Here is a 24,399-nt window from a genome sequence, read left to right on the forward strand (position 1 = left end):
GCAGGGGAGTTGGGAAGATGCAACCAGTAAGTTTCCTGAAGGGTAGGAGATGCTGTCTTCCCTTTGCTCATAGGGTGCTTGTGCTGATGTGTGCCATGTAAATGCTGTAAATGGAGTAGCTGGGAATGGGAGCAGCCAGGGGCTCACTTGTCTCTTCTTCTACAGGATCCTGAGCTACAACCGGCTACGCTGCATCCCCATCCATGCCTTCAATGGGCTGCGGTCTCTCCGAGTGCTGTGAGTACTGCCCCCACCTCCTGCCATGACCTTAACCAGCCCTGGGGAGCAGCAGGAAGTTACCTAAGGCCCCTCCCACTTCCCCTTGCTTAGCTATGTGACAGCTAAGCCTGTCCACCCCTAACATATCTCCCCACCTTTGCTCCCTCAGAAAGAGCAGGCTGACCCCTAGCCACCTGTGGAACCGGAGCAAATGACTTCACCCTCTCCCTCACTTCAAGCCTTTTTCTGTGTCACATGAAATCAATAGCTTCCTCCATGGTGTGTTAGGACAGGCAATTATAGCCTGCCCTCGGGGAGTGAGCATGGTGTGTAGCACAAAGCAGCACCCTGATGATTCCCCTGTGCACCATTGTGCCCCCCTGACTTCAGAGAGGCGATGCAACACTGTAACAACTGTGTGACAGCTAAGCCTGTGTACCAGAGATCCCAGGATGGGACCCCAGGCAAGGCCCACTGCAGCTCTCCCACAGCGACAAGTTAACAATGATGCAAATGGCTCATGGTGTCTTTAAACATAATCGTAATAGGGTCTTAATCAACTACAAATATCAGAAGGTTTCAGAACTTAGGAAATACTAATTTGCACAGCCTCTTAGGAGCTAGAGATATGTGGTTGCACCAGGGTCTGCCTCTGCCATGCCGCACTGCTGAGCAGCCCTGCCCCTTTGGGCTGGGTTTTGCAGTCTACAACCTTCATACCTGCATGGTCCACGTGAGACAGATGAGCTCCACACAAAGGGTAGATGGCTGTGAGTTCCTCCTGCTTTAATTTTTTATCTTTTACTCTTTAATTTTTTAAATTTTTAGCATTTATGACAAAGGTGAGGGATTACAGGTCTATGTGGGCCTCTGATTACAGTTAGGATGGAGAGGGTGGGGAGATGAGCTAATGCTTCAGTTTTCCCTCCCGTATCCACGAGGAGGTGGTGGGGATAGAGGAAGGAAGTATGCCACTCCTCACTGTCACATTATATCAGTACACAGGGAGGAGAAGGTCCCTTTGAGTCCCAGATGTAGGGAAGAATATTCCAAGGATGTTTCTTGGTTGATTGTTCTGAGAGGTTGTTGGCTTTTTTTACACCAGCAGTGTGAGATTCTGTTGGCTGTCCTTGCCTACCTCAGTGTGCCCACAAACCTAGATGCCTGCTGTTGAGCCTGACCTGGCGTGTGGTTCTGAGGGTTCCACTCAAATTGTTTTGACAGTTCTGAGATGCTGTTGATATCACTGCTCTAAGGATGAGTAAATCCTTCCAAGGTCAATTGGCTGAAGTAGTCCACCTAGTCTCCATTTGCCCAAAAGTTTGCTGTCAGGTTTCAATGTGGTAGTTGATCAATTTGTTCTGTCCTTCTCCCTCTGCAAACCAATGCTGCTGCAGCCCAGCCCAACCCTACCCGCCGTACACTCAGCCCTCACATACACCAAGGAGAACTAAAGCCCAATCAGAGCAACCCGCAATAATCCCCGACTGGACTGGCCCCCAGCCCTTGTTCCTGTGCCTACTAGCATATGCAGTGGATTTATCCAGTCTGTCCCACATCCCGTTCAGCTCTCGTACACATCAGTAGGCATTGAAGCCTAACTCAGACCAGCTGACTCCACCCTCCAGCCTATATTTGTGCCAGTGGGTGCCACTGCCTGTCCAGCCAGGCCTGCTGCAAGTCCTGGTTCTTGTGCTCACCATGGGAGCTGCAGCCCATCAGAGAAGGGTCCACAGCCTCCTCACTGGATCCTTTCCATGCCCCAGATCTTGCACTCTCCAGGTAGCTCTGTAGTCTAACTCGCCAGGACTTCCCCAGTCCCAGCACTTGCCAGCCGATGCTGCAGCAAAGCCCAGCCTGCCTGCCCTTACTCTGGTTTCTAAGCCTGTACCAGTGGGTACAGTCGGTTAGCCCAGCCTGGCTATCCCCATAACCCAGTTATCATTGTAGATCATATGATAACTGGTGGTGTAGCCCTGCCCAGCCTGGTTTGCCCCTGGTCACAGTTCTCACACTTAATAGTAGGAGCAGTGACCCAGCAGGAAAGCTACTACTCCCCTACTGGAGTCTCACACCTACCCCTATCTTGCATGTGCTGGTGGGTGCTGCGGCCCAATCTGGCATGGCCTATTTTACCTTGGCATTTGCCGGCGGGTGCTGTAGCCTGGTCCAACTTGCTCTGCCCCTGTTCCAACTCACTCTGGTGGGTGCTGCTGCCCAACCAGAACATTCAGTACCCAGTTAGGGTCCAAGTGTGAACTGGCTGGTGATATAGCCAAACTCAGCCTGACCTGCACCCCATCCTGATTTTTAGGAAGTCTTTAGACCTTCTCCTGTGTGGCAGCTAGTGCAGGGTTTGGCTTACTCTGCCCGTTGCACCAGCCAATGCATGTATCAGTGGATGTAACTGCTTAGTGCATCCCGCCCCCAGCCCTGGCTCTCATATGAACCAGTGGATGCTGTATCCTAGCCCAGCTCAGCCTGCCTCCAGGCCCAACCCTCACGTGAATCAGCAGGTGCTGCAGCCTAGTCATGGCAACCCCAAGAAATCCTTACTTGGCCCACTCCCAGCCCTAGTTGCACATGCTGGAGGGTGCCACGGCCAGTCCACCCGCTCTCCCCAGGACTTGGCCCTCTCTTCATGGTATGCCTTTTCATCCATAAAATCAAATAATGGTGGCATTACCTTACCAAGTCTTAATGGGAATATAAAGCATTTAGCCCAGCTTCTGGCCCCTGTAATACTTGATATTCATTTCTTATTACTATTATCACATCATAGCATGCTGTATCATGAAAGCACCCCTTTGCTACCCCACAACTAGAGGCCCAGTTGTCATGCAATTTTTGTGCCTTCCCATCTTGTACCTATTTGATTGGCAAAAATAGCTCTTCTGATTGGTTCACTTGAATGTCTCCCATGTTTGATTCCCTGTGAGATCCGAGAAGCCAATGACCATGCCCCCAAACCTGTCGACATGTCCCCTCTCCGGCTTGTGATTGCCCTAACAGTCATCCTATTGGCACTTTTCATGGCAGCTCCTTTAGCTGACTCGTTTCCAGTAGTGCAGTGAGGTAGAGAAGCTGCCCATTTTAAAGACGAGGAAGCTGAGACCCAATGAGTGACATAACTGGCCAAGATGCAACAGTCAAGAGGTGAGTGTCCAGTCTGCTGACTCAGAGCCCCGGCACTGTTCCCAGGACTTGGTTATAGTCAGCACACAGCACCCAATGGCTCTGGGCCACCCCACTGGCTCTAGGCCACTGTGATTTATTGAGGCCCACAAAATACCAGTGTCAGCGACAACTCCCGCCACATGTCATCTGTGCTGTTATTAAAAATCAATTGTCTGGGGGGCAAAGAAGTGCCTGAGCTGACAGCGTGCAATCTGTTATTGTCACTTATTTATTATCTACCTTCTCCGGGGAGTTGGAGAATGGAAATATCAGCAGAGGCATTTCCCTGTCTCCAGTGAAACGCCACGGGACAGGGGCTTGGCTCCTTGGCCAGGGCTGAAACCAGGCCGGCTCCCCTTCAATCCCAATCTCTTGCCTCCCCTCCCAAGCTAGCAGCTCTGGGCAGGGGTTTGCACTTGAGTTAGGTGTGAGAGGGTAGAAGGTAGAACAAGGGTGGGCCTGGCCAATTTTCAGGGAATCTATTTGTGTGTATGTGTGTGTATTTGTAATTAAAGCAGTTCTGTCTAGAACAATTCAACATGCGAGAGAGAGGGAAAGGAAGTATTTGCCTGTCCTCTGGTCTGTTTAGCGAGGTTTGGGGATGGAGCAAACACCACCAGCCCGTCCAGAAATTTTGCTTCCTAGGTGTTAGTACTGTCACTCACGCGTTGACACACACATAACCAGACGACATAGTGAGCCTAGAGCCTTGCTTTAACAATGAGTGGATGTTTAGCATCATCTTTTTGTAAACGTAAGATTTCCTGGATGAAAAAGCGTCTAAGAACCCTTGAGCCCAACCATCTGCCTCAGTGAGGAGCCAACTGTTTTCCCAATAAGGACCAATTCGGGGACCATAACGTTTATGAGCTATATTTCTTTTATGGTATTTGTATCCTTTCTCCCATTAATTGCACGTGTAGGAATTTATGCTAAAGAATAACCCAAAAGCAGGGGTGAATTCTGTGCATGAAGATCTTTGCAGTCCTGTTATTTTCAACCTAATTTTAAATATGCCCTCCAAAGGCTGCAGTGGGGAAATATTTAAGGAAAGCATCAAGTCACAATTCAGTGAAGCGCAAGTGTTGACAGACGTAAAGGGGACCGTGGGATGGCGTCTGGCACACAGCATTTACAGGGAGAAACAAACCTAACTCATGCATATGTCACGTAAGAGTCTATCAATGTGTATGTGTAAAGAATGTGTGGGAACCAATGGAAACAATCAGTGGTAGCTAGCTCTTCATACAAAATCAAAAACCTCCCATCTGATAGATGAAGGCGAAGTTGAAGATGAGTAAAGCTGGTAAATACACGTTAGGGAATTAGGGGAAGAAGGGTCTTTGAGGGAAGTAAGAATTGCTGTTTTGTGCCACAGCATTTGTGCATTTGTATCCTCTTCCGCTGTTCCTGAAGGGCTTTGATTTTCTGATGATAGTTCCAGAAATGACCAGAGTTCCAAGGTTTGCTAGGGGTCAGGGGCAAGAAGAAGGATGAACACAAAGGCTCACAGGGGCCTGGAAAGCAGGGAGAGAGGACTGACACTACTGGGCCGTTCGGAGGGGGGTGGTGTTGGCTAGCAGACATGAATTCGTTTTGACAGGAGGGGGCTCAGGAACCCCTGAATATAAAACACTCGGGACAACAGCCGGCTCTATAGATTACGCACGTTAGAACATTCTCGTCCTTCCTCGGGGATCTGTGCTTTCCTTGATCCTTGGCCCACGTGGAGTCCATGCCTGGAGTGAGTGGCTCTTGTGTCCCTAACCCTGCCACAGGAGAGGCCCCTGGAACCATTGAGCAGGGGACGGGCAGTCTTCAGCAGCTACTGCTGAGGGAGCACGTATGATGGCCCTCTGTGGTTCCCACCACACACTCGGCTCCCAGTCCTTAAAGGATTGTGCTTGCGTCCTAGTTGCCTGTTCATCCTGGCTCTCCCAGCTGCACAACTTCTCCCTCTGGTCTCCCTGCAGAGGGTTCTGTCCTTTCGCTTGATTACCTCCAGAGACCAAGAGCGCCCTCCCTCCCCAAGCAACACCATTCCACACTTGTGAGAAAATTGTGGTGAAATGCAAGTGACTTATCAGGAACTCCAAAGTGTGCTCCAGGCTTAGCCTTTGAACTCTCCAACGTAAAAATAAATACATCCAAGTTGATCTGTAGAATTTGGAAAATGAAGAGGGTCTCACTTCTCAGCCTTTTGGCTAAGACCAAGTGAAAATGAAGAGGGTATATGAGACCTTCTCTTGTCCACACCTGCCACGTAGGACAAAGAAAGGAGTTCCAAAGGTTTAACGACTTGTTCAGCATCGTTCTCTCTCTCTGCCCTTCCTGAGTGCCTGTAGTCGGTTAGTGGGTGTGCTGAACTAGAGGGACATCAGCAAAAAATGAATGAGACACGATTGTTGCCCTCTGGGAGCTCTTGGTCTAGAAGGGTAGACAGACAAGTTAAGCAAGCAACCAGGATCCGAGGTGAGTGTTTCCTGGTTGCCACATCCACCCACTTTTCTGGCCTCGTTTAGAAACATGATTTAACATCCCATGTCCTTTGGGATCCAAACCATGAGCGAGCACCCACAGTGTGGGCGGATTTCTTTAAGATGCCCTGGTAAATTACAGCCTGTGACCCTGCAGTTTATAGAGATGGGAGTGAGCCTTGCAGGTGTCCCAGTGCCCATGCTGCTTTAGGGACACTTGTTTTTTTGTTTTTAATTAGGGCTTCATGCCTCCCTAGGGGCTCAACGCCTCAATCCTGCAATGGTTAGTATCGGGCATGGGTGTGCTTGCCAGCCAGCAAAGCAGCTATGGAGTCATCCAAGCAGGGGCCAGCTGCACAAATGAGAGGCTCGGTGATGCTGACAAGTGCTAGGAAAGGCCCCTGGCGCCTTCTTCCCTGGGAAGGTGAAAGGCCACCTGGGGAGCAGGTGCAGCAGTTCCTGCCATCCTAGCTGCGTGAGAACTGATGGTGACTCCAACGAGACCCACTTCACTCCACAACAGAGAGGGCCAGGATGGGTCTGTGGTGATGGGGCTGACAACTGTGAGGAGGAAGGGAGGCGGGATTGCTAAGAGAGAAGCAAAATGCCCGCTCTCACTTCAAAGCAGCAGGGGAAACCTATGTGTTCCTTGCAAGCCAGCAGCAGAAACACCCCTGTGAGCCTGTGAGAAATGCAGAGAATCAGGCCTGTCCCAGACTGTGGCAAGGGGGCCTAGGAATTTGCATGCTTACTTAACTCCACTGCTCACTCTGTGTGAGAGCCCCTGCCGATACGAAGTGTCATCAACCACGCATCTATAGTTTGGCCAAAGACCCAGAGCAGGTTAATTCTAGCTGCAGTGCAGACAGAAGAACAGACTCGTTAGGTATGCATCTGTCCATGCTCATCTTTGCACTGTGGATGCTCATGGGGTCCCACTGGGGCTCTCTGACCCTGCTAAGGTAAGTGGTCTTTACCTTTAGGCTGCTTCAGCTACAGCACAGGCGAGGATGCCTGGCGCTCACTTAAAGAAGCCTCGGAGAGCCTGACTTTGACCCACTTACACTTCAGTGGCCAGACACAAAGTCTGTCATTAGGTACACTCAGACCACACAAGGGCCGACTCCTGTGTCTGTGGCTGAGACCAGATGCTTTCCCAGTAACAAGAGACAGTTCCACCCAATCTCCTAAGTGGCTCTTTCTTGGACCCTTGAGCTAGGGTTAATGGCATTTCCCAAGGCACATGTTCTCCAAGACCCCTTCCCCCAGGTGGGCATTGGACCTGGCAGTTGAGATGCCTTGCTCCCGTATTGGAGTGCCTACAGTCTCAGCTGCACTCCCAATTCCAGCTTCTTACTAATGTGCTTCCTATAGGGCAGCAGGTGATGGTTCAAGTATTTGCGTCCCTGCCACTCGCACAGAAGACCTGGAATGAGCTCCAGCTCCCTGCTTTGGCCCGGCCAAGCCCTGCCCGTGAAGGCATTTGGCAGCATAAATCCAACTGCTCGCTCACTCTCCCCCACTGCTTCTTCCTCTCTCCCTCTCTCTTTCCCTTCTTTTTTTCACTCTCCCCCTCTCTCCCTCCTTCTCTACCTCTCTCGAATTAATTCATTAACAAATTTTAAAGAGCTTTTTGTAAGTGCTAGTAATGACCCATCATCATTTAGTATTTAGAAAAAGCCACGTTTTCACCACCCACAACAACTTGGTGTGGAGACTGTCACTTTCATTGTCATGTAGCCAAGGCACCGAGAGGCACCCTTTGCATGGTTACATAAGCGGCGGATGCAGGGTCTAAACGTGAGCAGCCAGGCTCTCGAACCATAAAGGACAGTATCTTGGAGCCAGGTGTGACACACCGGGTGCTCCTGTCTGCTGCATGCCCACCAGTGTCACTGGGAAGGTGGTGAAAGAGGCCCAAGTGCTCAGGATCCTCCCACCCCTGTGGGAATCCAGGCTGGAGTTCTGGCTCCCACAGCCATTTGGGGAGTGAACCATTGAGTGGGTGATAGCTTCCTCCTCCTGCCCCCACGTCTCCCTCTCTGTCACTCTGCTGTTCAAATCAGTACGTAAATAAACCTAAACACAGCATCTCAGCAGCCCCAGCGAGGCCACTAGGCGCATCAGTCTCTCCATATTTCAGATGGAAAGATCTGGAAGTGTTCCACAGCTGCAGGGGCCTGATAGCTGATTCCAACCTAAGTCTGTCAGATTTCAAAGTCCCCACTTCTCCTTCCCCAAACCCTCCCCTCCTCCGTGTCTGCTGCTGAGCCTGGAGGTGGGGGAATGGAAACATTCCCGCACCCCCAGCAGAGGGGATGGTGGCAGCTGCTCCCAGCAGTGCTGCTCTGTGTAAACAAAGGGAGACTTGGGCTGGGCTGGGCTGGGAGGCAGAGCGAGCGGGCTCAGAATTGCTGCTGTTGCTAACCTCCTGACCTGTCCCTTCTGCCTCAGAACCCTCCATGGCAACGACATTTCCAGCGTTCCCGAAGGTTCCTTCAATGACCTCACATCTCTTTCTCATCTGTAAGTAGCTAAATGCCTCCCCAGTGTGCATTCACTGCAAGCAGGAGACTGTGAGACCGCTGGTGACGAGGGCCATGAGTGTTGACATTTTAGTATGCATCCTTCCCATTTGCATCTAGAGGGTCCCTGCAATGTCCAAAGAGAATGACTGTAGGAGCCCCCTGGGTACCAGCTCCATACGTGCTCAAGCCCGATGGACAATGGGGTGGTATCTTCATATCCCCTATGCACATCTTCCCATGTACTTGTAATCATCTCTACAAGCTAACAGTCCCCAGTGCAAGGTCAATGCTAGGTAAAGAGTGGTTGCACTGAATTTTGCAGGGAGTCACCTCAAGGAGAAAAGTCTGGGCATGTTTAAAACAACTGCTGTTTTCTCTACTTGCAGCTGGTTGAATCAGTGGACACAAAAGCCATGGATAGTAAGGGTTAACAGTAGTACATCCACATTGTGATGCCTTCAGACGCCTCAACAGCTCAGCAAAACATGGAAATATTTGATTAAAAAAAAAAACCTCGCAGAAAATACCTGCTATGTGCTGAACACTTTATATGAATAATTTTGCTTGTTTCTTCTGCTAGTGAAATACTTCTTTGCCTTTCTATACAAGGAAACTGGAACTTAACAAGGTAAAGGCTTTGCATACGGGTGGCACAGCCAGTGGTGGAGCCATGGTTCCTGTCAAGGTTTGCCTGCTCTCCAAAGCACATGGAACCACCAAACCACACTGCCTTATGCATCAGGTGTTCCACAAGGGAAACTGAGGCACAGAAATTCTAGGCCTAGCTGCAAGTCACACTATCAAGAGTATTCAACTAGAACCCAAGTTGTCAAACTTCTAGGCAAGACCTGTGCCCCCTACCTCACAGATCTCTCACGTTCCTTATTATTATTATTTATCAGTGAGAGATTTCTGGCTTGTTTTCCTTCTCTCTGCATATCTGTTTTCATATTATATGCATATACCACAGTGCTGACATGTTGACATATAATATTCAAAAATAGAAATTGTAAAGGATATGCTTTAAGCAGACCAGAAAGAGGTAAAGGTCCTGGTGCTTTCTGCGTGGACATCACCGCAGTGATGTGGATCTCCGCAGTGAATGGTGCCTGACTCAGTGGTCTGCATCTGTTTCCAAAGTCTTCGAAGGGCATAGGAGCCAGAGAACCAGAAAGCCAGAGGTTCAGGCAGGTGAGGTCTGAATTGTTCCAGGGCAGAAGGTGCAGAAGCTCAGAGGTGAGAAAGTGCTTGATTGGGACTGGAAGTACATTTTGGTGAAAGTGACATTGCCCCAACAGACTGTCTGTGCCGTTCTCCATATCAAACATGCCCAAACTAGCCAAAGCCTGAGGATCCTGCTTCTCCAAGGAGCCCAGAATATGGAGTCCCAACTTGCTGTTCTTCCTCCTAGGGCACTGGGCACCAACCCCCTGCACTGTGACTGTAGTCTGCGGTGGCTGTCCGAGTGGGTGAAGGCGGGGTACAAGGAGCCGGGCATCGCCCGCTGCAGTAGCCCTGAGCCCATGGCAGACCGGCTCCTACTCACCACCCCCACCCACCGATTCCAGTGCAAAGGTAGGTACTGCCACAGTCACCCACCGTCCTCCTTGCCCCTGTGGCTTCTTTTCTGTCATGGCAGCCTACAAAGTTGGGCATCTCAGTCGCCATGACATCCGATGGGTCACAGAGGGACTCAGATATTGAAATAGATGGGTCCTGTGATGCCATTTCTATACACAGTCGTCATTCAGTGTCCTTGCAGGATTCTAGATTACCCATGGATACCAAAATCTGCAGAAACTCAGGTCTTTGCTATAAGATAGCCTTTCCATCTAACCCAGACTCACCCCTCCCATTTCACCAGATTACTTCTAAAATCTAATGCAATGTAAATGCTATGCAAATGCCTGCTACACTATTTTGATTAGGAAATGATGATAAGAATGTTGGTGTGTGGTTATTAAGGAGGCAGGGTTTTTTTTTTTTTTTCAAATGTTTGCAATCCGCAATCGGTTCAATCCACGGCTGTGGGACCTGCAAGTAGAGAACCAGTTCCATGTCCTTGCTGGCTTCTTTTCATATGTATTTTTCCAGAGCTGACCAAAAAAAAAAGATCTTTAACCCACAGTTTCCATCTGGCATATAAGCACGTATGTATTTTCCAGTTTTACCACCATAATCTTTTTGAGCCTTACTGACTAAATCGTTATGATAAACATAAGCTGTCACTGAGATAGTTTTATGTGGCAGGCACTATGCTATGCACTTTTGTATATATTCTTTTCTCACTTCCCTGGATCAAATTTTAAAAATTTCCAGCATCTCCATGGAGCAGATTTTAATATTCCCCTCATTTTTGAGAATGAGAACACTGAAGCTTAGCGAGGCTCAATGACTTCTCAAGTTCATGCAATAGAGTTTCAGGGCTCCCTAACTCCAGGGTGCATGCCCTTGACTGCCAATATCCTACCACAACTTATTGAACCAGTTTCCAATTTTAAATCTTTAGGGTATTTCCAGTTTTGTTTTTTCTGTTTTTTCTTAGCAAAACCCTAAGGTCTTTCTCTATTTGAAATCATGCCCTCAAATAAGCTGCAGAGAACAGAAATTCTTGAGATAAAGTGTAGGATTATTTTTTAAGATCTTCACACATATTCCCAGATTAATTTCCAAAAGGGTTTTTACCAATTTTTCTATTATCTTATTTAGTAGTTATGGCTAAGTCAATGGGTTATAAAAGGAAAGTGTGTCCTTTTATCTTTCATCTTTAAAAATGGGAAATCTGAATTTGGGGGCCAAAATCTACTTTCGATTTGTATTTGGCTGTTAATAGCGTTTGTTCATATCTTAGAGCCTTACTATTTTTTCCTAACAGATAAACTTGAATCACCTTCTAAGGTATCTGATCTGACACTTAAGAGGCCTGACTAGCCCTACAGCAGTAACATTCTTGGTGGCTCATTTGGGAATCCAGAGCTTTAAAAATGATTGGTATCCAAGTTTGACCCTCTGGGTTTTGATGGTTGTGACCCAGGCATGAGCATTTTTAAAGCAGTGATGTTACCTCCAGTGTCAGGTGACCAAGCTATCCCAGTTCATCCAAGATCTTTTTAAAAGATCTCCATGTCTCGAGAGCCTTCGCAGTCCCAGGTAAAAGGTGACAGGTGGTTTTTTTTCAGGCTATTCTGTTCAGTGCCAGAGAAGTGGTCACTCACTTGGAGTTGGTCTCTACCCAGCTGCACGCACATGACTGCCAGCCCTGCTGAGCGAAGCCTGTGCATGCGGGACTCATGATCCACCCTGGCTGCTCCAGCAGACACAAACACCTGGTAGAGAGGTGTGAGGGGACCACGACCCCCTCCAGCCCACGGCTGAAGGAAGCAGGACAGAGTTGAGGCTGTGCTGCACACAGCGTGGCACCCGTCACCAACATCACTGCTGTGCCTTCTGGAGTTGTGCAGTTCTCACTTCCAGGGTTTAACAGGGAGGGTTTTCTGCCTGAGCCAAAGGCCTTAGCTTGGCACAGGCTTCCCTGGGGAGGGGAGTCTTTGAGGCCAGAGAAATGGAAAGTTCATAGAGAACCAGAGCCCAGAGTTTCCGGAGAGTATGAAAGGATGCCTCAGGGGTTTCTAATTACAATGCATTGTTTGCAGATTAGCGCCCAAATCGGATCAGACTAATTACAGTAATTGATTTGACTGCAGAAGTGCTCCTGAATTATGTCCCAGTGTGATTTTTTTTCCTCACTGGACAATGGCTGAGTTAATGGGACTACAGAGGCCTTCTGGCTCTGTAGATGGGGGAGGAGCTGGCAGCTGGCTTGAAGAAGGGGCCAGAGCCAGCCCAAGGGAAGGGCGGCGGGATGGTGAGCCCACTGGGGGACATGCTGCCAACATGCTATGGTTTTGCTGCCCAGGGCCAGTAGACATCAACATTATGGCCAAGTGCAACGCCTGCCTCTCCAGTCCATGCAAGAACAATGGAACATGCAGCCCAGATTCCGTGGAGCTGTACCGCTGCACCTGCCCCTACAGCTACAAGGTATGGCAAGAGCCTTCTTTGCTTACCCTCCTACCCACCCTGCTGTTCCTTCACAAGCTAAGGGTGACTGACCCTCCTTTCTCCGGGGTAGCCTCACTGTACATGTCCCCTAGCAAAAAAAACACATTCACCAGTAGCACTCCTGTTGTAAGAGCCTGACCCATCACAGTGAATCCCATTGCCACGGGGTTGAGACATAACAGTAGTGGTTGGGACAAAGAGGCAGCAGAACTTTTTTTTTCTTTAGGAAATGTATTTTCTTTGTGAAAGCCAGGGATGTTAAGTCTCAGAGAGGTAAAGCACTTCTGGGAGGAGATACCCAATAAACTCCTTGTCCTAACAATGCTTGCAAGATTTTTAGAACCAACCCCTGCCCTCCGAAGCGCCAGTAGGCTAATGAGCACACAGTGATTAGCAACTAGAAAGCCTGGGGGCTATCATACCCCCACACTGCTGACAGTGTTAGGGTGATAAGGGGATCAAGAACCCCTCCTCCTGTACCCAGCACAGTAACCTAGCAGCTGAAGTCCTTGCCTTTCATGCTCTGGGATCTCATATGGGCACCAGTTTGTATCCCAGCAGCCACACTTCCCATCCGACTCCCTGCTTGTGGCCAGGTAAACTAGTCGAGGATGGCCCAAAGCCTTGGGACCCTGTACCTGTGTGGGAGACTCAGAAGAGGCTTCAGGCTCTGGGCTCCTGGCTTCAGATTGGCTCAGCTCCAGCTGTTGTGGCTGCTTGGGGAGTGAATCAATGGATGGAAGATATTCCTCTTTGTCTCTCCTCTCTGTATATCTGACTTTCCAATAAAAAAAATTATAAAATAAATCCTAAAAAAAAAAGATTCCTTCCTCCCACTTCCTGCCCCAGAAATCCAAGCTAATTCCAAGGTACTCCTTCCCTCCCCTCTTCTAACCCAGGACCATCTAGACTAGGTCAGCCTAGCTCTCCACTGACACCTTAGGGTATGGGTCATGTGCCAAGTACTCTGCATGACATGTGCTGCCCTTTTCTTTTGAGTTTTATTATTTTAAAAAGGTTTGTTTTTATTTATTTGAAAGGCAGAGCTAAAGTGAGAGAAAGAACGATAGAAATCATTGATCTACTGGTTCACTCCCCAAATGGCCACATTGACCGCAGCTGATCTGGTGTGAAGTTTGCCACCGGGAGCTTTCCAGATCTCTCATATGGGTGCAGGGTCCCAAGAACTTGGTCCATCCCCCACTGTTTTCCCAGGCCATTAGCAGGGAGCTGGATCAGAAGTGGAACAGCCATGACTTGAACCGGTACCCACATAGGGATGCCAGCGCTGTAGGTTTACTTGTTACGCCACAGTGGCAGTACAGCACTAGCCTCCTTTGCTTTTTCTTTTTAAACATTTTCAGTAAGTGCAGGAAGAAGGGCTGAATCAAAGGGTTGGGATTAAGTTCCAGGGCTGTTGGATTGCATTAACCTGGAGGATTTCCAGGGCATTAGCCCTTTCTTGAGCCTCACTGGCACTAACAAAGCTGTGGCTGCAATCTCTTCCACTTCCCCGACTCCAACCTCCCCAGGGACTTCGAAGGAGCCTCGTAATCTGTTGTGTACACCTGGGACGAGCTAGGTGAGAGGGAACTGGCATGTGCAGGTACCCATCCCCAGGGGGATTGAACCTGTATGGTGACAAGCCTGAGAGCTGACTTGCTGTGAGGAATGAGGCTGTGAGGTGGCTTTCTGGACTGTGGCCGCACCTGTCACTGATGGTGTCAGAGTGCCACCTATGGGCCCTGGACTGCAGAGCTTGGGGATTCCTTGGAAAATGAGCCACCCCAGCCTCATCCCTGAGTCCCACGCAGGCAGGCAGGCAGGCAGGCACGCACACCACCCATGCCCCTGTACACACAAGCGTAATTATGAATAGGGAGGAAGGAGGAACTGAGGTTCCTTGCAGGCATGCCCAGGAGATGGAGCTCCTCTCTGGCATGGGTTAAGTGAATAAAACTCAGGCCATGGAATCACACAGGACAGAAGATGTGGTTTCAGCTTTGTCACACACTAGCCAGTGACTTCAGGGCAGCCCCTCCACCTGCCTGACAGGTTTGCCGTGAGAAGCAGATGGGCAGTGATGTATGCAGTAGACCTAGGGTGATACCTGGCATTGGGTGGGCACCAAAAAAGCTGGGCTGTTGCTCTCTTTTCTTTTCGCTGTTGTCGGTTGCTCGCTCATCCCATGGTGTGCAATAGGCCCTCGGCGGCAGGCAGCACATCGCTGCTCACAGCAGGGAGTATTAGGCTGTGACAAGTGACTGACCAAGGACCTTCAGTCCATCTCTTAGAACTGTGACATGTGCATTGACTTACCACATCCGCGGTTCCATACGTGTATGTTTTTACCCATCAGCCAAGGGCCCAAAATTCAGCTGGACATTGTGCATTTTTTTTCCATTCTTCCATTTTTATCATCACCTTATCAGGGGAGTGGTACCATTCCCATATTTAAAGGACAGAAATCTGTTTCACATGCTGAGTCTCACATCTTTCTCTTTAAAACCAGCCTGAGTCTGAAAGTCCTAGAACTAGATCTCAAGTTTAGATTTCTTCCATTTGCACTATTAAATGCGACCAGGCAATTAATGTCAGGGCCGAGGGTGTAGCCACAGGGTGTATGGCAGGATACTGTCACATGTCTAGATTTTGTTAATGAGATTCTAAACATATAGATGTCAGGGGAGTTTGAACAGGTTTTTTGATGGGCTCAGGCGTGTTGGGATATGTAGTGATGGTGATGGCGATGATAATAATGATGATGGTGATAGTGATGGTAATGGCCATGTTGATGGTGATGGAACTGATATTAATGATGATGATAAAGTTGGTACTGTACTAATGATGATAACCATGACATTAGGAAGAGCAGCCAGCACTTACTGAGTCCCCTCTGTGTACAACGGTGCATTCAAGGGAAAAAGTGTATGCAATAACTTGTATAACGCACATCAAGCCCTAGGATACAGTTCCATTTTAGACTCTAACTGTACAGTTGAAGAAACTGAGCGTAGTAGATGAGAGAGTGTAGATGCAACGCTGGAGGGCCCCTGCCAGAGCCTGCCATGTTCAGTGATGGTGATGAGTTCAGTGAGCCCAGCATTCGAGGGTGAGGGCCCTGCCTGGCAACACCAATGTGACTCTCCAGGCTGGGGACAAGTAGCACAAGGCAGTGAGAACACCCAGCAGGACCCTCTGTAGCCTGCTCCTACCCGACTGCAGGACCCTGGGCGGCACCCCCGAGCTGCTTCTCTGCTTCCTCCACTGCCAGATGAGGTGGCCTAAGCCAAAGGGCTCCTTGAACTAGGCGGGGCCTAGCTCTCCTTTTGGCTGGAATCAGAGCACACACATGCACAGCAACTGAGCAGTAATTCTAGATACTTTACTCAATTGACATTAATCTCCATACCCAAAAAGCCAAGCTCAAAGCTGAGGCATTTCTCTATTCAGTTTTGCCATCAATGAGCTGGGTGACCTTCGGAAACCATAATATTGCTAAAAAGCGTTATCAGCCTTTATCAGTTTGAGAACAGATACTGTCAACCTGTTAAGCTATAACTCCAGGCCTTGGTAATGCAATTGATGTATTATCTCATGTAGGACTATTTTTGATTGATGTGCTCATTGGGGTTAAAAGGGAGAGCAATAGAGGGAGATGCAGAGAGAGAGAGAGAGATGGATCTGTTTTCTGGTTCACTTTCCAAATGGCCGAACAGCCAGGTCTGGGCCAGGCTGAAGCCTGGAACTCCGGCCAAGTCTCTACATGGGTGTCAGGAGCCCAATTACTTCACCCCTATGCTGCCTTCCCTGGTGCATTATCAAGGAGCCAGGTTCAAAACAGAGCAGCCTGACCAGAACTGGCACTGTGAACTTCAACTGCTGTGCCATAATGTTAGCCCCTCACATAGTACTGGTGATTATCCTATGAAGTAAATGTCTTTTACCTTCTTTTTAATAGATGAAAACCAACAAAGGTTGAGGCAGCACATGAGCTAAAGAGCAGAACCCAACTCCTCCTGCGAGAGCGTCTGCACCTTCACCATTGTGACTGACCAGTGCTTGCCTTGGTGCCTCCTTTTCTTTCCTGTAAATGGCCATCCTCAGTGGCAGAGAAGTTGTTAGGATAAAAGGGCATCATGTGTGTGATTGGCCTGCCTCAGTGCCTGGATCCAGTGGGCACTTCACAAAATATTTTTGCCACTATTTTAAGATTTCCAGTTCTGTTGGGTGATTCTTGTTCCGTCCTTGGCATCTTGCACGTGTTCACTGTCTCAGCGTGGTGCTCTTCACACTTGAGTGTGCACGAGCATCCCTGGAGAGCTTAAGCAAATGCAGGTTCTGATTCATTAGCTCTAAGGTTAGGCCTGAGGCTCTGCGTGTTTCACTAGTTCCCAGGCAATGCCAATGCTACAGGTACCAAGGACCATACCTGGAGTAGCAAATATTTAAAGCAACCCTCTCACTCTGTCTCATAAAGAGATTTGCAATGACAGGAGCTATGCCAATTTCTTCTAAAGGGGACCAGGATTGTCAACCATGTTCGTTCGCCTCTCTTTCTCTCTCTCTCTCTCATATAAACACATGAAATGGAGTATGGAACACAAAGGAGGAGGCGGGCCAAGGGGCATCACAGAGCTGGTAGATTTGAGCAAAGTTAAGACCGCAAAGAATTAAATCAGGCTAATTAACCAGGCATTGGCAATGGTGGCTTTTTTCAAGGACATACAAGTGACAGAAATCCCCACCTCCAAGTCTAATTACCATGCCACCAGCCACTAGGATCTGCCTCCTGGATTTCTGTGTTCTTCATTAAGGACTGGAGGGAACGCCACCTCCTCCACCCTGGGGAATGGAGTCCCCTGGAATTTCTGATGCCAGCAAATTCCCCAGAGCTGAGAATCTGGCCCTGACCTTCTCCTGTCTTGCGCTTCATGGTCCATCTCCCTACGTGAAAGTGTGTGTAACACCCACGCTCATCCCTGCTCAGACCTCAGTTACTGTCACTCTCAGTAACTGGGTTGCTGTTGCTGGCCAGCACAATATGCCTCTGTATTCTCTAATCACTTGTTAGCTCCCCATCGGATAGATTACAGGCTGGGTGTACCTGATCTGAAAGCTTAGGATTGGAAGCATTTCTGAATCTTAGAATGTTTTAGATTTTTCACTAATTGGGACTGGAACCCAAAGCTCTGTATGTTTCATGCACCCCTGTACACATAGCCTGATGGTGTTTTTACATGGTGCTCTGAGTACGCTTGTTTCAGCTGTGGCCCAGCATGTGAGGTCAGGGCTGGAGCTTTTCCATGTACCATCACTCTGGCCCTCACAAGGCTTCTGATTTTTTAAGTGGTCTACTTGGACAGATGAAGGATGCTCAGCCTGTATTCTTATTCCTATTTCACGGATGATGGAAACAAGGCTCAGAGCTAGTCATTTCCTCAAGGCACAGAGCAGCCACAGCAGGGCAGTTCACAGCACACTCCAGCCTGTCTCCCTACAGCACCTGTGCAAAGGGCAGACCACAGTACAGGAGGAGGGCCCCTGGCGCTGGCTTTGGACATGGAAGTCTGGGCTTGGCTGCTTATGGCCTGTTCCACTCACTGCTGTGCATTCTTGAACCTGCCTCATTTCCAAGTCTGTCTTCCCTGTCTATAACAACAGTCACAACAGCTTTGTAGGGTGGGTGTGCACAGTATACGCCACCATGAATATGAAATCCTTAGCATGAGTCCTGGACTGCAAAGCATGCTCAGTAACAGCAGTGAGAATTAAAATCAATTTCCACTCCACATACTGGCTTCTGGAAGGGGGCTCAGTGTTGCTCTGGTTTAAGATAAGTCCAGATACCATCCCAAATCACAGTGCTCCTATGCCCTCTGAGAAATACCCAGGTCACCCCTTAACTGTGACGGGGCAGGAGCCTGCATTGCAAATTAGGCAGACTTGGCCTGTGTGTCCTGGCTGCTGGAGACAGGGCCTGAGGCTCTGGCATTGAGAGAGGAGGAAGAAGCATTCCAGAGAATCCGCAGTCAAGGCTGTCCTAGGCCCAAAGCCAAGGTGCCCAGTCGGCAGTGACATTAGAGCCAGGAAACCACAGTCCCTTTTCATTCCAGCACTGGAAACAGTGGCAGAAAAAGGAAGAGGATTTTCTGAGGCAGATGGCAGACAGGTGGTGGTGGCAGTGGGAGAACTCCATAATCTCCCTCCCTGGCATGAGCCCTGGCCACTGAACCTGAGGCTCAGAGACAGATGCAGCAGACACCTTCCCAGGTTCTGTACTAGCAGACCCTGCAAGGGACTGTTATCTAAGATGCAGGCACAGCCTTAGCCTCTCACTCTGAGGGGAAGAGCAGGGATGAGAGCAAGAAGAGCTGGGCTGCTCCTGGGAACAGTGGCTCTTAACATCCACCTCACTGCCCTGGGACAGCCCTCTTCAGGGTCCTTGCCTTTGGTGTCCCTTCTGCCTGCCCCACTCCTTCCACTCTTTTTAGGTGAAACATTTTATTTAGAGCACCCCCCAAAACTCTGTGTTGCAGGAGTTCCCCTTCTGGCCCAATGGAATTCATCTGCTGAACTTGAGAATAAGTACCTGGGTCTGGAGTCTTCTTTAGACCAATAGCTTGAGTCCCTGGGGATTGTCTTGTGACAATCTGTTGGCCATGCTCCAGCCATTGCTCATACTGTTCCAGTTGTGCATTTCATTTAAGCCTCAGTGGGACTCATAGTAAAAGCATCTACTAGCGTTGATGGAATGTCATGTGTGTGTGACATATTGTAACGTTTTCTCTTAGGAAAGCTCTGCTTTAATTCTCATAACACCTAGAGAGAGAGGTTGGGAGAGATGAAGAGGTATGTGCAGGGATGTATAGTAGCTGTGTAATTGAGACTATCCATATCCAGATGTGAGGGTACAATGCAGTATGCATCTCTACTTCCAGATCAAAGATGGACTCCCAATGAAACTGTTCAATATATCTTGACAATAGGATGCTGGACTCTCTGCCATTGTCCATGCCCACAATGATGGACATATGACTGCTTATGAAGAACTATGCTACTGTACTAATATGGGGAAATCAGTGTGAGGGGAGGGGATTTGGGGAGGAGGCAATGGAACTCCCAGAGTCTATACAACTGTAACAAAAAGTCATAGTAATAATAATAAAATGGGGGTGGAGGGAGCGGAGAAAGGAGGTATGTGCAAGGTCAAGGCAGCCTTACAAGCAGTAGAGCTGGATGGGAAACCCAAAGCCCACACTCATGCCCTGCAGTGTGGGACAATGTGGAAAACAGTAAGGCAAGCATGTGAAGCTGCACTCCCCAGTTCCTGGCCTTCTTCCCCTCCTCACTGCCGAGGGGCCAGACATGATCCCTCCCTGCAACATGCTCTGAGCTCTCAGCCCCTCTTGTCCCAAGACCTGCTTATGTGCTCTACCCCAGAGGATTCTGGGAGCTGCCAGGGCCTCCCAGGTGAGGGCAGCCGGGAACATAGGCCTCCCTTACCAGTCGCCTCTCCCTCTTCTGTTCCTCAGGGCAAAGACTGCACCGTGCCCATCAACACCTGCATCCAGAGCCCCTGTCTGCACGGAGGCACCTGCCACCTGAGTGAGAGCCACAAGGATGGATTCAGGTACAAGCACACCCAGGGCCTTCCCTCACCACATAGGACTTTACGGTCAGACCTCCCAGGGGAACAAGGGAAGCAGAGCTGGTGCCCTTGATGTGTGGTTGCACAGCTGCCACCCTGTGAGGGAAGTACTGGGGTCTCTGCCATACACATAAAGATATGGGGGCATCTGGGGCAAGCCCTTGGTCTACAGTCACATGCTTACTGAGTGTTAGTATTAGGACTTCAATCTAAGAACCTTCTGTCTGCGGGATGATGCCAGTGGTGGATGAAGTCAGAGGAGAGAACGCTGACTCCAAGACTGGCATGCCTGGCAATCACACTGTTCTTTTCTGTGTTCTAAACACAGCTTGGGCATCCCTGATCAGAAATCAAAAATGCACCCACGTGACACCACAAGTGGGAAATTTCACACTGAATTCCATGGGATGGGTGACACATATAGGTAGGTACAACAAAAATATTATATAGAAATACTTTCAGACTGTGTGTCTCAGATTTATAAAACATAAATGTTTACACATGGATCCCATCTCCAAGATAGTGTATTATTTATTTATTCATATATATTATATATATGAATAACTATGAGTATATATATACATGTGTATGTATGTGGATATATATATGATACATATCATATATATATAATATGTATATCCAAAAAAATTCCAAAATCTGAAGAAAAATCCAAATCTGAATCACTTCCAGCCTCAAGCATTTTGTTTCAGGGATGCTCAACCTGTAATAATAGAACAGGTAGCATTGTTTGCTGCCAGGCACTGAACATGCGCGCTCTCAGTGGGATCTTCACAAAGCCCTGTCTCGTGGGAAGCTGGCAGCCCCTTGGGACAGACGGAGAAAGCAAGCAAGGCACAGAAATAGCTCTGCTGCAGCTCCCGTAGCTGCCACTGCTTCGTGAATCTTGCAGCCCCATGTGCAGTCAGTCCTCTTTCGTCTCTGGCATTTGGATCCGAGGAACAAAAAGGTTTCGAATGTTATTCTTAGGTTTGTCTCATCTCTCTTGTGAGCTACCATGTGCCAAAACCTCAGGACCCCTTCCTGCTTCTCGCTTTTCTAGCGGCTCTCAGATACTCAGTCTCCACAGCCTGGGGCCCCAGCCAAACCCGCCTGCTGGGAAACCAAGTCCTTCACTCCCACAGAGAGCCAGTGGGTTAGCCGCCAGGGCCCCTTAGGAAAGGTGGGGCATACAAGACCAAGCTCAGATTGCAAACAATTAACTATAAAAGCACTTTGGCAGGAGGTTGCTGTGTGGTCCATGGGAGAAGTCAGGCTCTGAGCTCCTAGTTCTCCCCATCTCAGGGAACCTAGTCTGTCCACCTGCCAAGCCAACCTTATCAAACTCACACTCTTGGAGAGCAAAATTCAAGACAGAATTCGTGGTCCTGCCTGTATCAGCCAAACCACCAGTCCCACCCGCTCACTCAGAGCAGGAGACGATAAAAACCACAGAAATCTCACAGAGGTGGCCACACAACCCCGAGCCTCTAGGGAACCCCTTCAAGGCTTGCTGCCTGGCTCTGGGCCACCAGGGTGGGAGAGAGGTGACCCCACTCTGGGCGACTGTGTTTTTCCCATTTCCTCCGGCAGTGCCATGAGCAGAAGCCTTCCGTCTCCATCTTCCATCGTCCTGCGAGTGTTTCCAGTTGAGCTGGGAGTATTGGGGGAGTTTGGAAGGAAAAAGGCACAGATCTACAACAGCAGGGGGAGCCAGGAATTAGAAGGTTAAGGTGACAGGTGGATCCTCTGCATGGCACAGCCTGCTCCCTTCCCAGAGAGCAGGGAAGCCGGCATCACCTCCTGCAGAGGGCAGGGGTGCTTGTCAGGAGAGCCAGCTCTGCCCCTACTCCCCACCCCCCCACCCCCACTCCTACCTCTCATCCCCAGCCTCCAGAGTCATTTTCTAGAGCCCCCACCACTCTGAAGGCCGGAAGTTCAAGATCACGGTGTCAGCAGGGCCAGCTTCCTCCAAGCCTATAGAGAAGGCCCCCTCCTTGCCCCTTGCCTGGCTGCTAGGGACTCACTGGGGACCTTGGATGCTCCTTAGCTTGTGGCAGCAGTGTCCTAGCCTTCCTCATTTCAGGTCTTCGCCATGCCTCTGTCCCCACCTGCCTATTGTCTTGGACGCACACCTGTCACATTGGATTAGCTATCCTTCTTCCAGTGTGACTTAATGGAATAACACCTGTGCCGTGACCCTGCTTCTGAATGAGGTCACATTTGAGGCCTGAGGAACAAGGACTTTGACAGTTCTGGAGGGGAGGAAGGGATCTGATTCAGTCCCTCTTACCTCCTTAGGTTCAGTGTTCTGCAAGCATCACTCGTGTGTTCAGGCCAGGGCTTCCTGCATGGCAAAGAAAGAAAAAACTCCACACAGAAGAGCCAGGGTGAGCCTAACTCACCCTGCATCCCCACAGCTAACTAACTGGCCTTGGGGCCTCCTTGGCAACCCCTCTGAGGTTTCCAGTGAGAGCAGGAAGGTCTGAAGGTGCCCCTGCATCCCCTGTTGCCTCCATCAGCTACTCCTGCCTACCAGTGTCCCCCCTCCCCCGCCGTACATCACAACTGCCTCTCCAGAAACAACCTTTTACATGAACATGCAGGCACCCTAACAGAGAACAGCAAGGAAGAGGCATTTTGCCGTACTGCCTCTGCGCACAGATGCGGGCAGTCGCTGGCCTTTTGAGAAAATGGGGGAAAGCTTTTCAGGCAGTCCAGGAAAGGGAGTTGGATCGGATTCTGGAGCTACACAAATCTACCTGCTCTTGGTTTAGAACCCCACTGAGAGCAGCGTGTGAAAGCAGAGTCCTGGAATTCCACAACAAAAGCTCCAGCACACACTGACAATGGGGCACAAATCCCTAAAAGTAGAAGTGGCCAGTTTTCCACTGCCACACTTAGTTAATCAGACTCCAGCTTCCCACCCACCCCCGGGCACCCTACGGCCCTCATACCTTCTGGACTACCCAGCCTCTATCTGCTCTGACTCATTCTGCATACCTAATCCTGGGTCATGACCAAGATCAAGGGGAGCCAAGGTTTTTGTACAGGAGATTTAACCCTCTAAAGACCCACGCATGTGCTGAACCCTTCTGAGGTCCTTGATCTGGCCAGAAGCGGGGTTCTCCCACCCCATCCCCTCTTCCCCAAGAAGCTGCTGGGTCTCCAAGCTGTAGGATTGTGCTCAGCAGAACTGACACCCCTGCGCTGAGGTGAGGGAGTTGGGCGTTTCTCTCTAGCACTGAAGCTGACCCATGCGCTCTGTGCATTCTCTCTGGGCCCTGGCACCAGCACTGTGTCACCTCATTAACATCTGCCCAAGGTCAAACAGCTGGGAGGTGGCACACCAGAGCGTATTCCCAGGAAACCTGGTCACAGAGCCTGTGACCTTGACCATGAGGTTCTGCTCACTCTTTCCCCCAGGATAGGAAGAAAGGCTTCCTTTGAACGAAAATCCTCCCCAAAAGCAGGTGAACGTGAATCTGCTGTCACTGTCTGCCAGAGGGTATGCCAAGGGGGCTGGGGGCCGTGTGAAAAACAGCTGCTGGAATTGACGCCATGTCAAGGCATGCACTTCTAGCTGGGGGACAGCAAGGCAGACATTGCAAGGGAGTGAGGCAGCCAGCAAGGGCCAGCAGACAGAGCATTTGGAGCAAGAGGGGCAGGATGCAACACCCTCGGAGGCTCCTAAGGCTCTTTCTGCTCAGGACCCCACGGCCTCCTGTGTCCCTGCCTCTCACACATTCATCTGCAGGGGAAATCCAACTAATTGTATTTCCCACCTTCTCTTCCTGTCTGCCCACCCCTGACCCCTGTCTCGCCCCCTCCTCACCCAACACACCCCCAAAGCTGTTCCTGTCCCATGGGCTTTGAGGGGCAACGGTGTGAGATCAACCCAGATGACTGCGAGGACAATGACTGTGAAAACAACGCCACCTGTGTGGATGGCATCAACAACTACGTGTGTGTCTGCCCCCCTAACTACACAGGTGAGGCTCTTGCATGTGTGTGTGTGTGTGTGTGTGTGTGTGAAGAGTATCACTAGAAAATACCAACTTGATGACTTGTAATGGGAAGCTCACGTCCTTCTCCCCATGGACAGAGACCAAGGCTCAAAACCTTACAGTGTGCCTTCGGCGTCTTCCCAAGGGCCCTGTTGGCTTGCCCATCTCTTCTACCACCAACTCGCCCCTCCCTGCCAAGCACTAGCCCCTTCCCACTTTGAAGCAGGCTCCCAGAGCTCTTCCAGTTGTGTGCCTACCCAGTGAAAGTAGAGTTGTATTAA

General features: G+C 49.7%; 1 protein-coding gene across 2 annotated transcripts in view; it reads left to right on the forward strand.

The window, feature by feature from the left end:
* SLIT3 (slit guidance ligand 3) overlaps positions 1–24,399 on the forward strand; it is a 586,046-nt gene that overhangs the window by 532,794 nt on the left and 28,853 nt on the right. Inside the window, exons 23-28 of one of the 2 annotated variants that reach the window (XM_040983330.1) lie at positions 166–237; positions 8,328–8,399; positions 9,813–9,976; positions 12,318–12,442; positions 19,999–20,096; positions 23,964–24,103. In XM_040983330.1, the coding sequence (XP_040839264.1) occupies positions 166–237; positions 8,328–8,399; positions 9,813–9,976; positions 12,318–12,442; positions 19,999–20,096; positions 23,964–24,103 (671 nt within the window). Of the gene's footprint in view, positions 1–165; positions 238–8,327; positions 8,400–9,812; positions 9,977–12,296; positions 12,443–19,998; positions 20,097–23,963; positions 24,104–24,399 lie in introns of both variants that reach the window. The other variant, XM_040983243.1, reaches the window with a different exon arrangement.

The sequence above is a fragment of the Ochotona curzoniae genome, unplaced genomic scaffold, assembly GCF_017591425.1.
Source record: "Ochotona curzoniae isolate NIBS_2020 unplaced genomic scaffold, NIBS_Ocur_1.0 contig_1, whole genome shotgun sequence".
NCBI lineage: Eukaryota > Metazoa > Chordata > Mammalia > Lagomorpha > Ochotonidae > Ochotona > Ochotona curzoniae.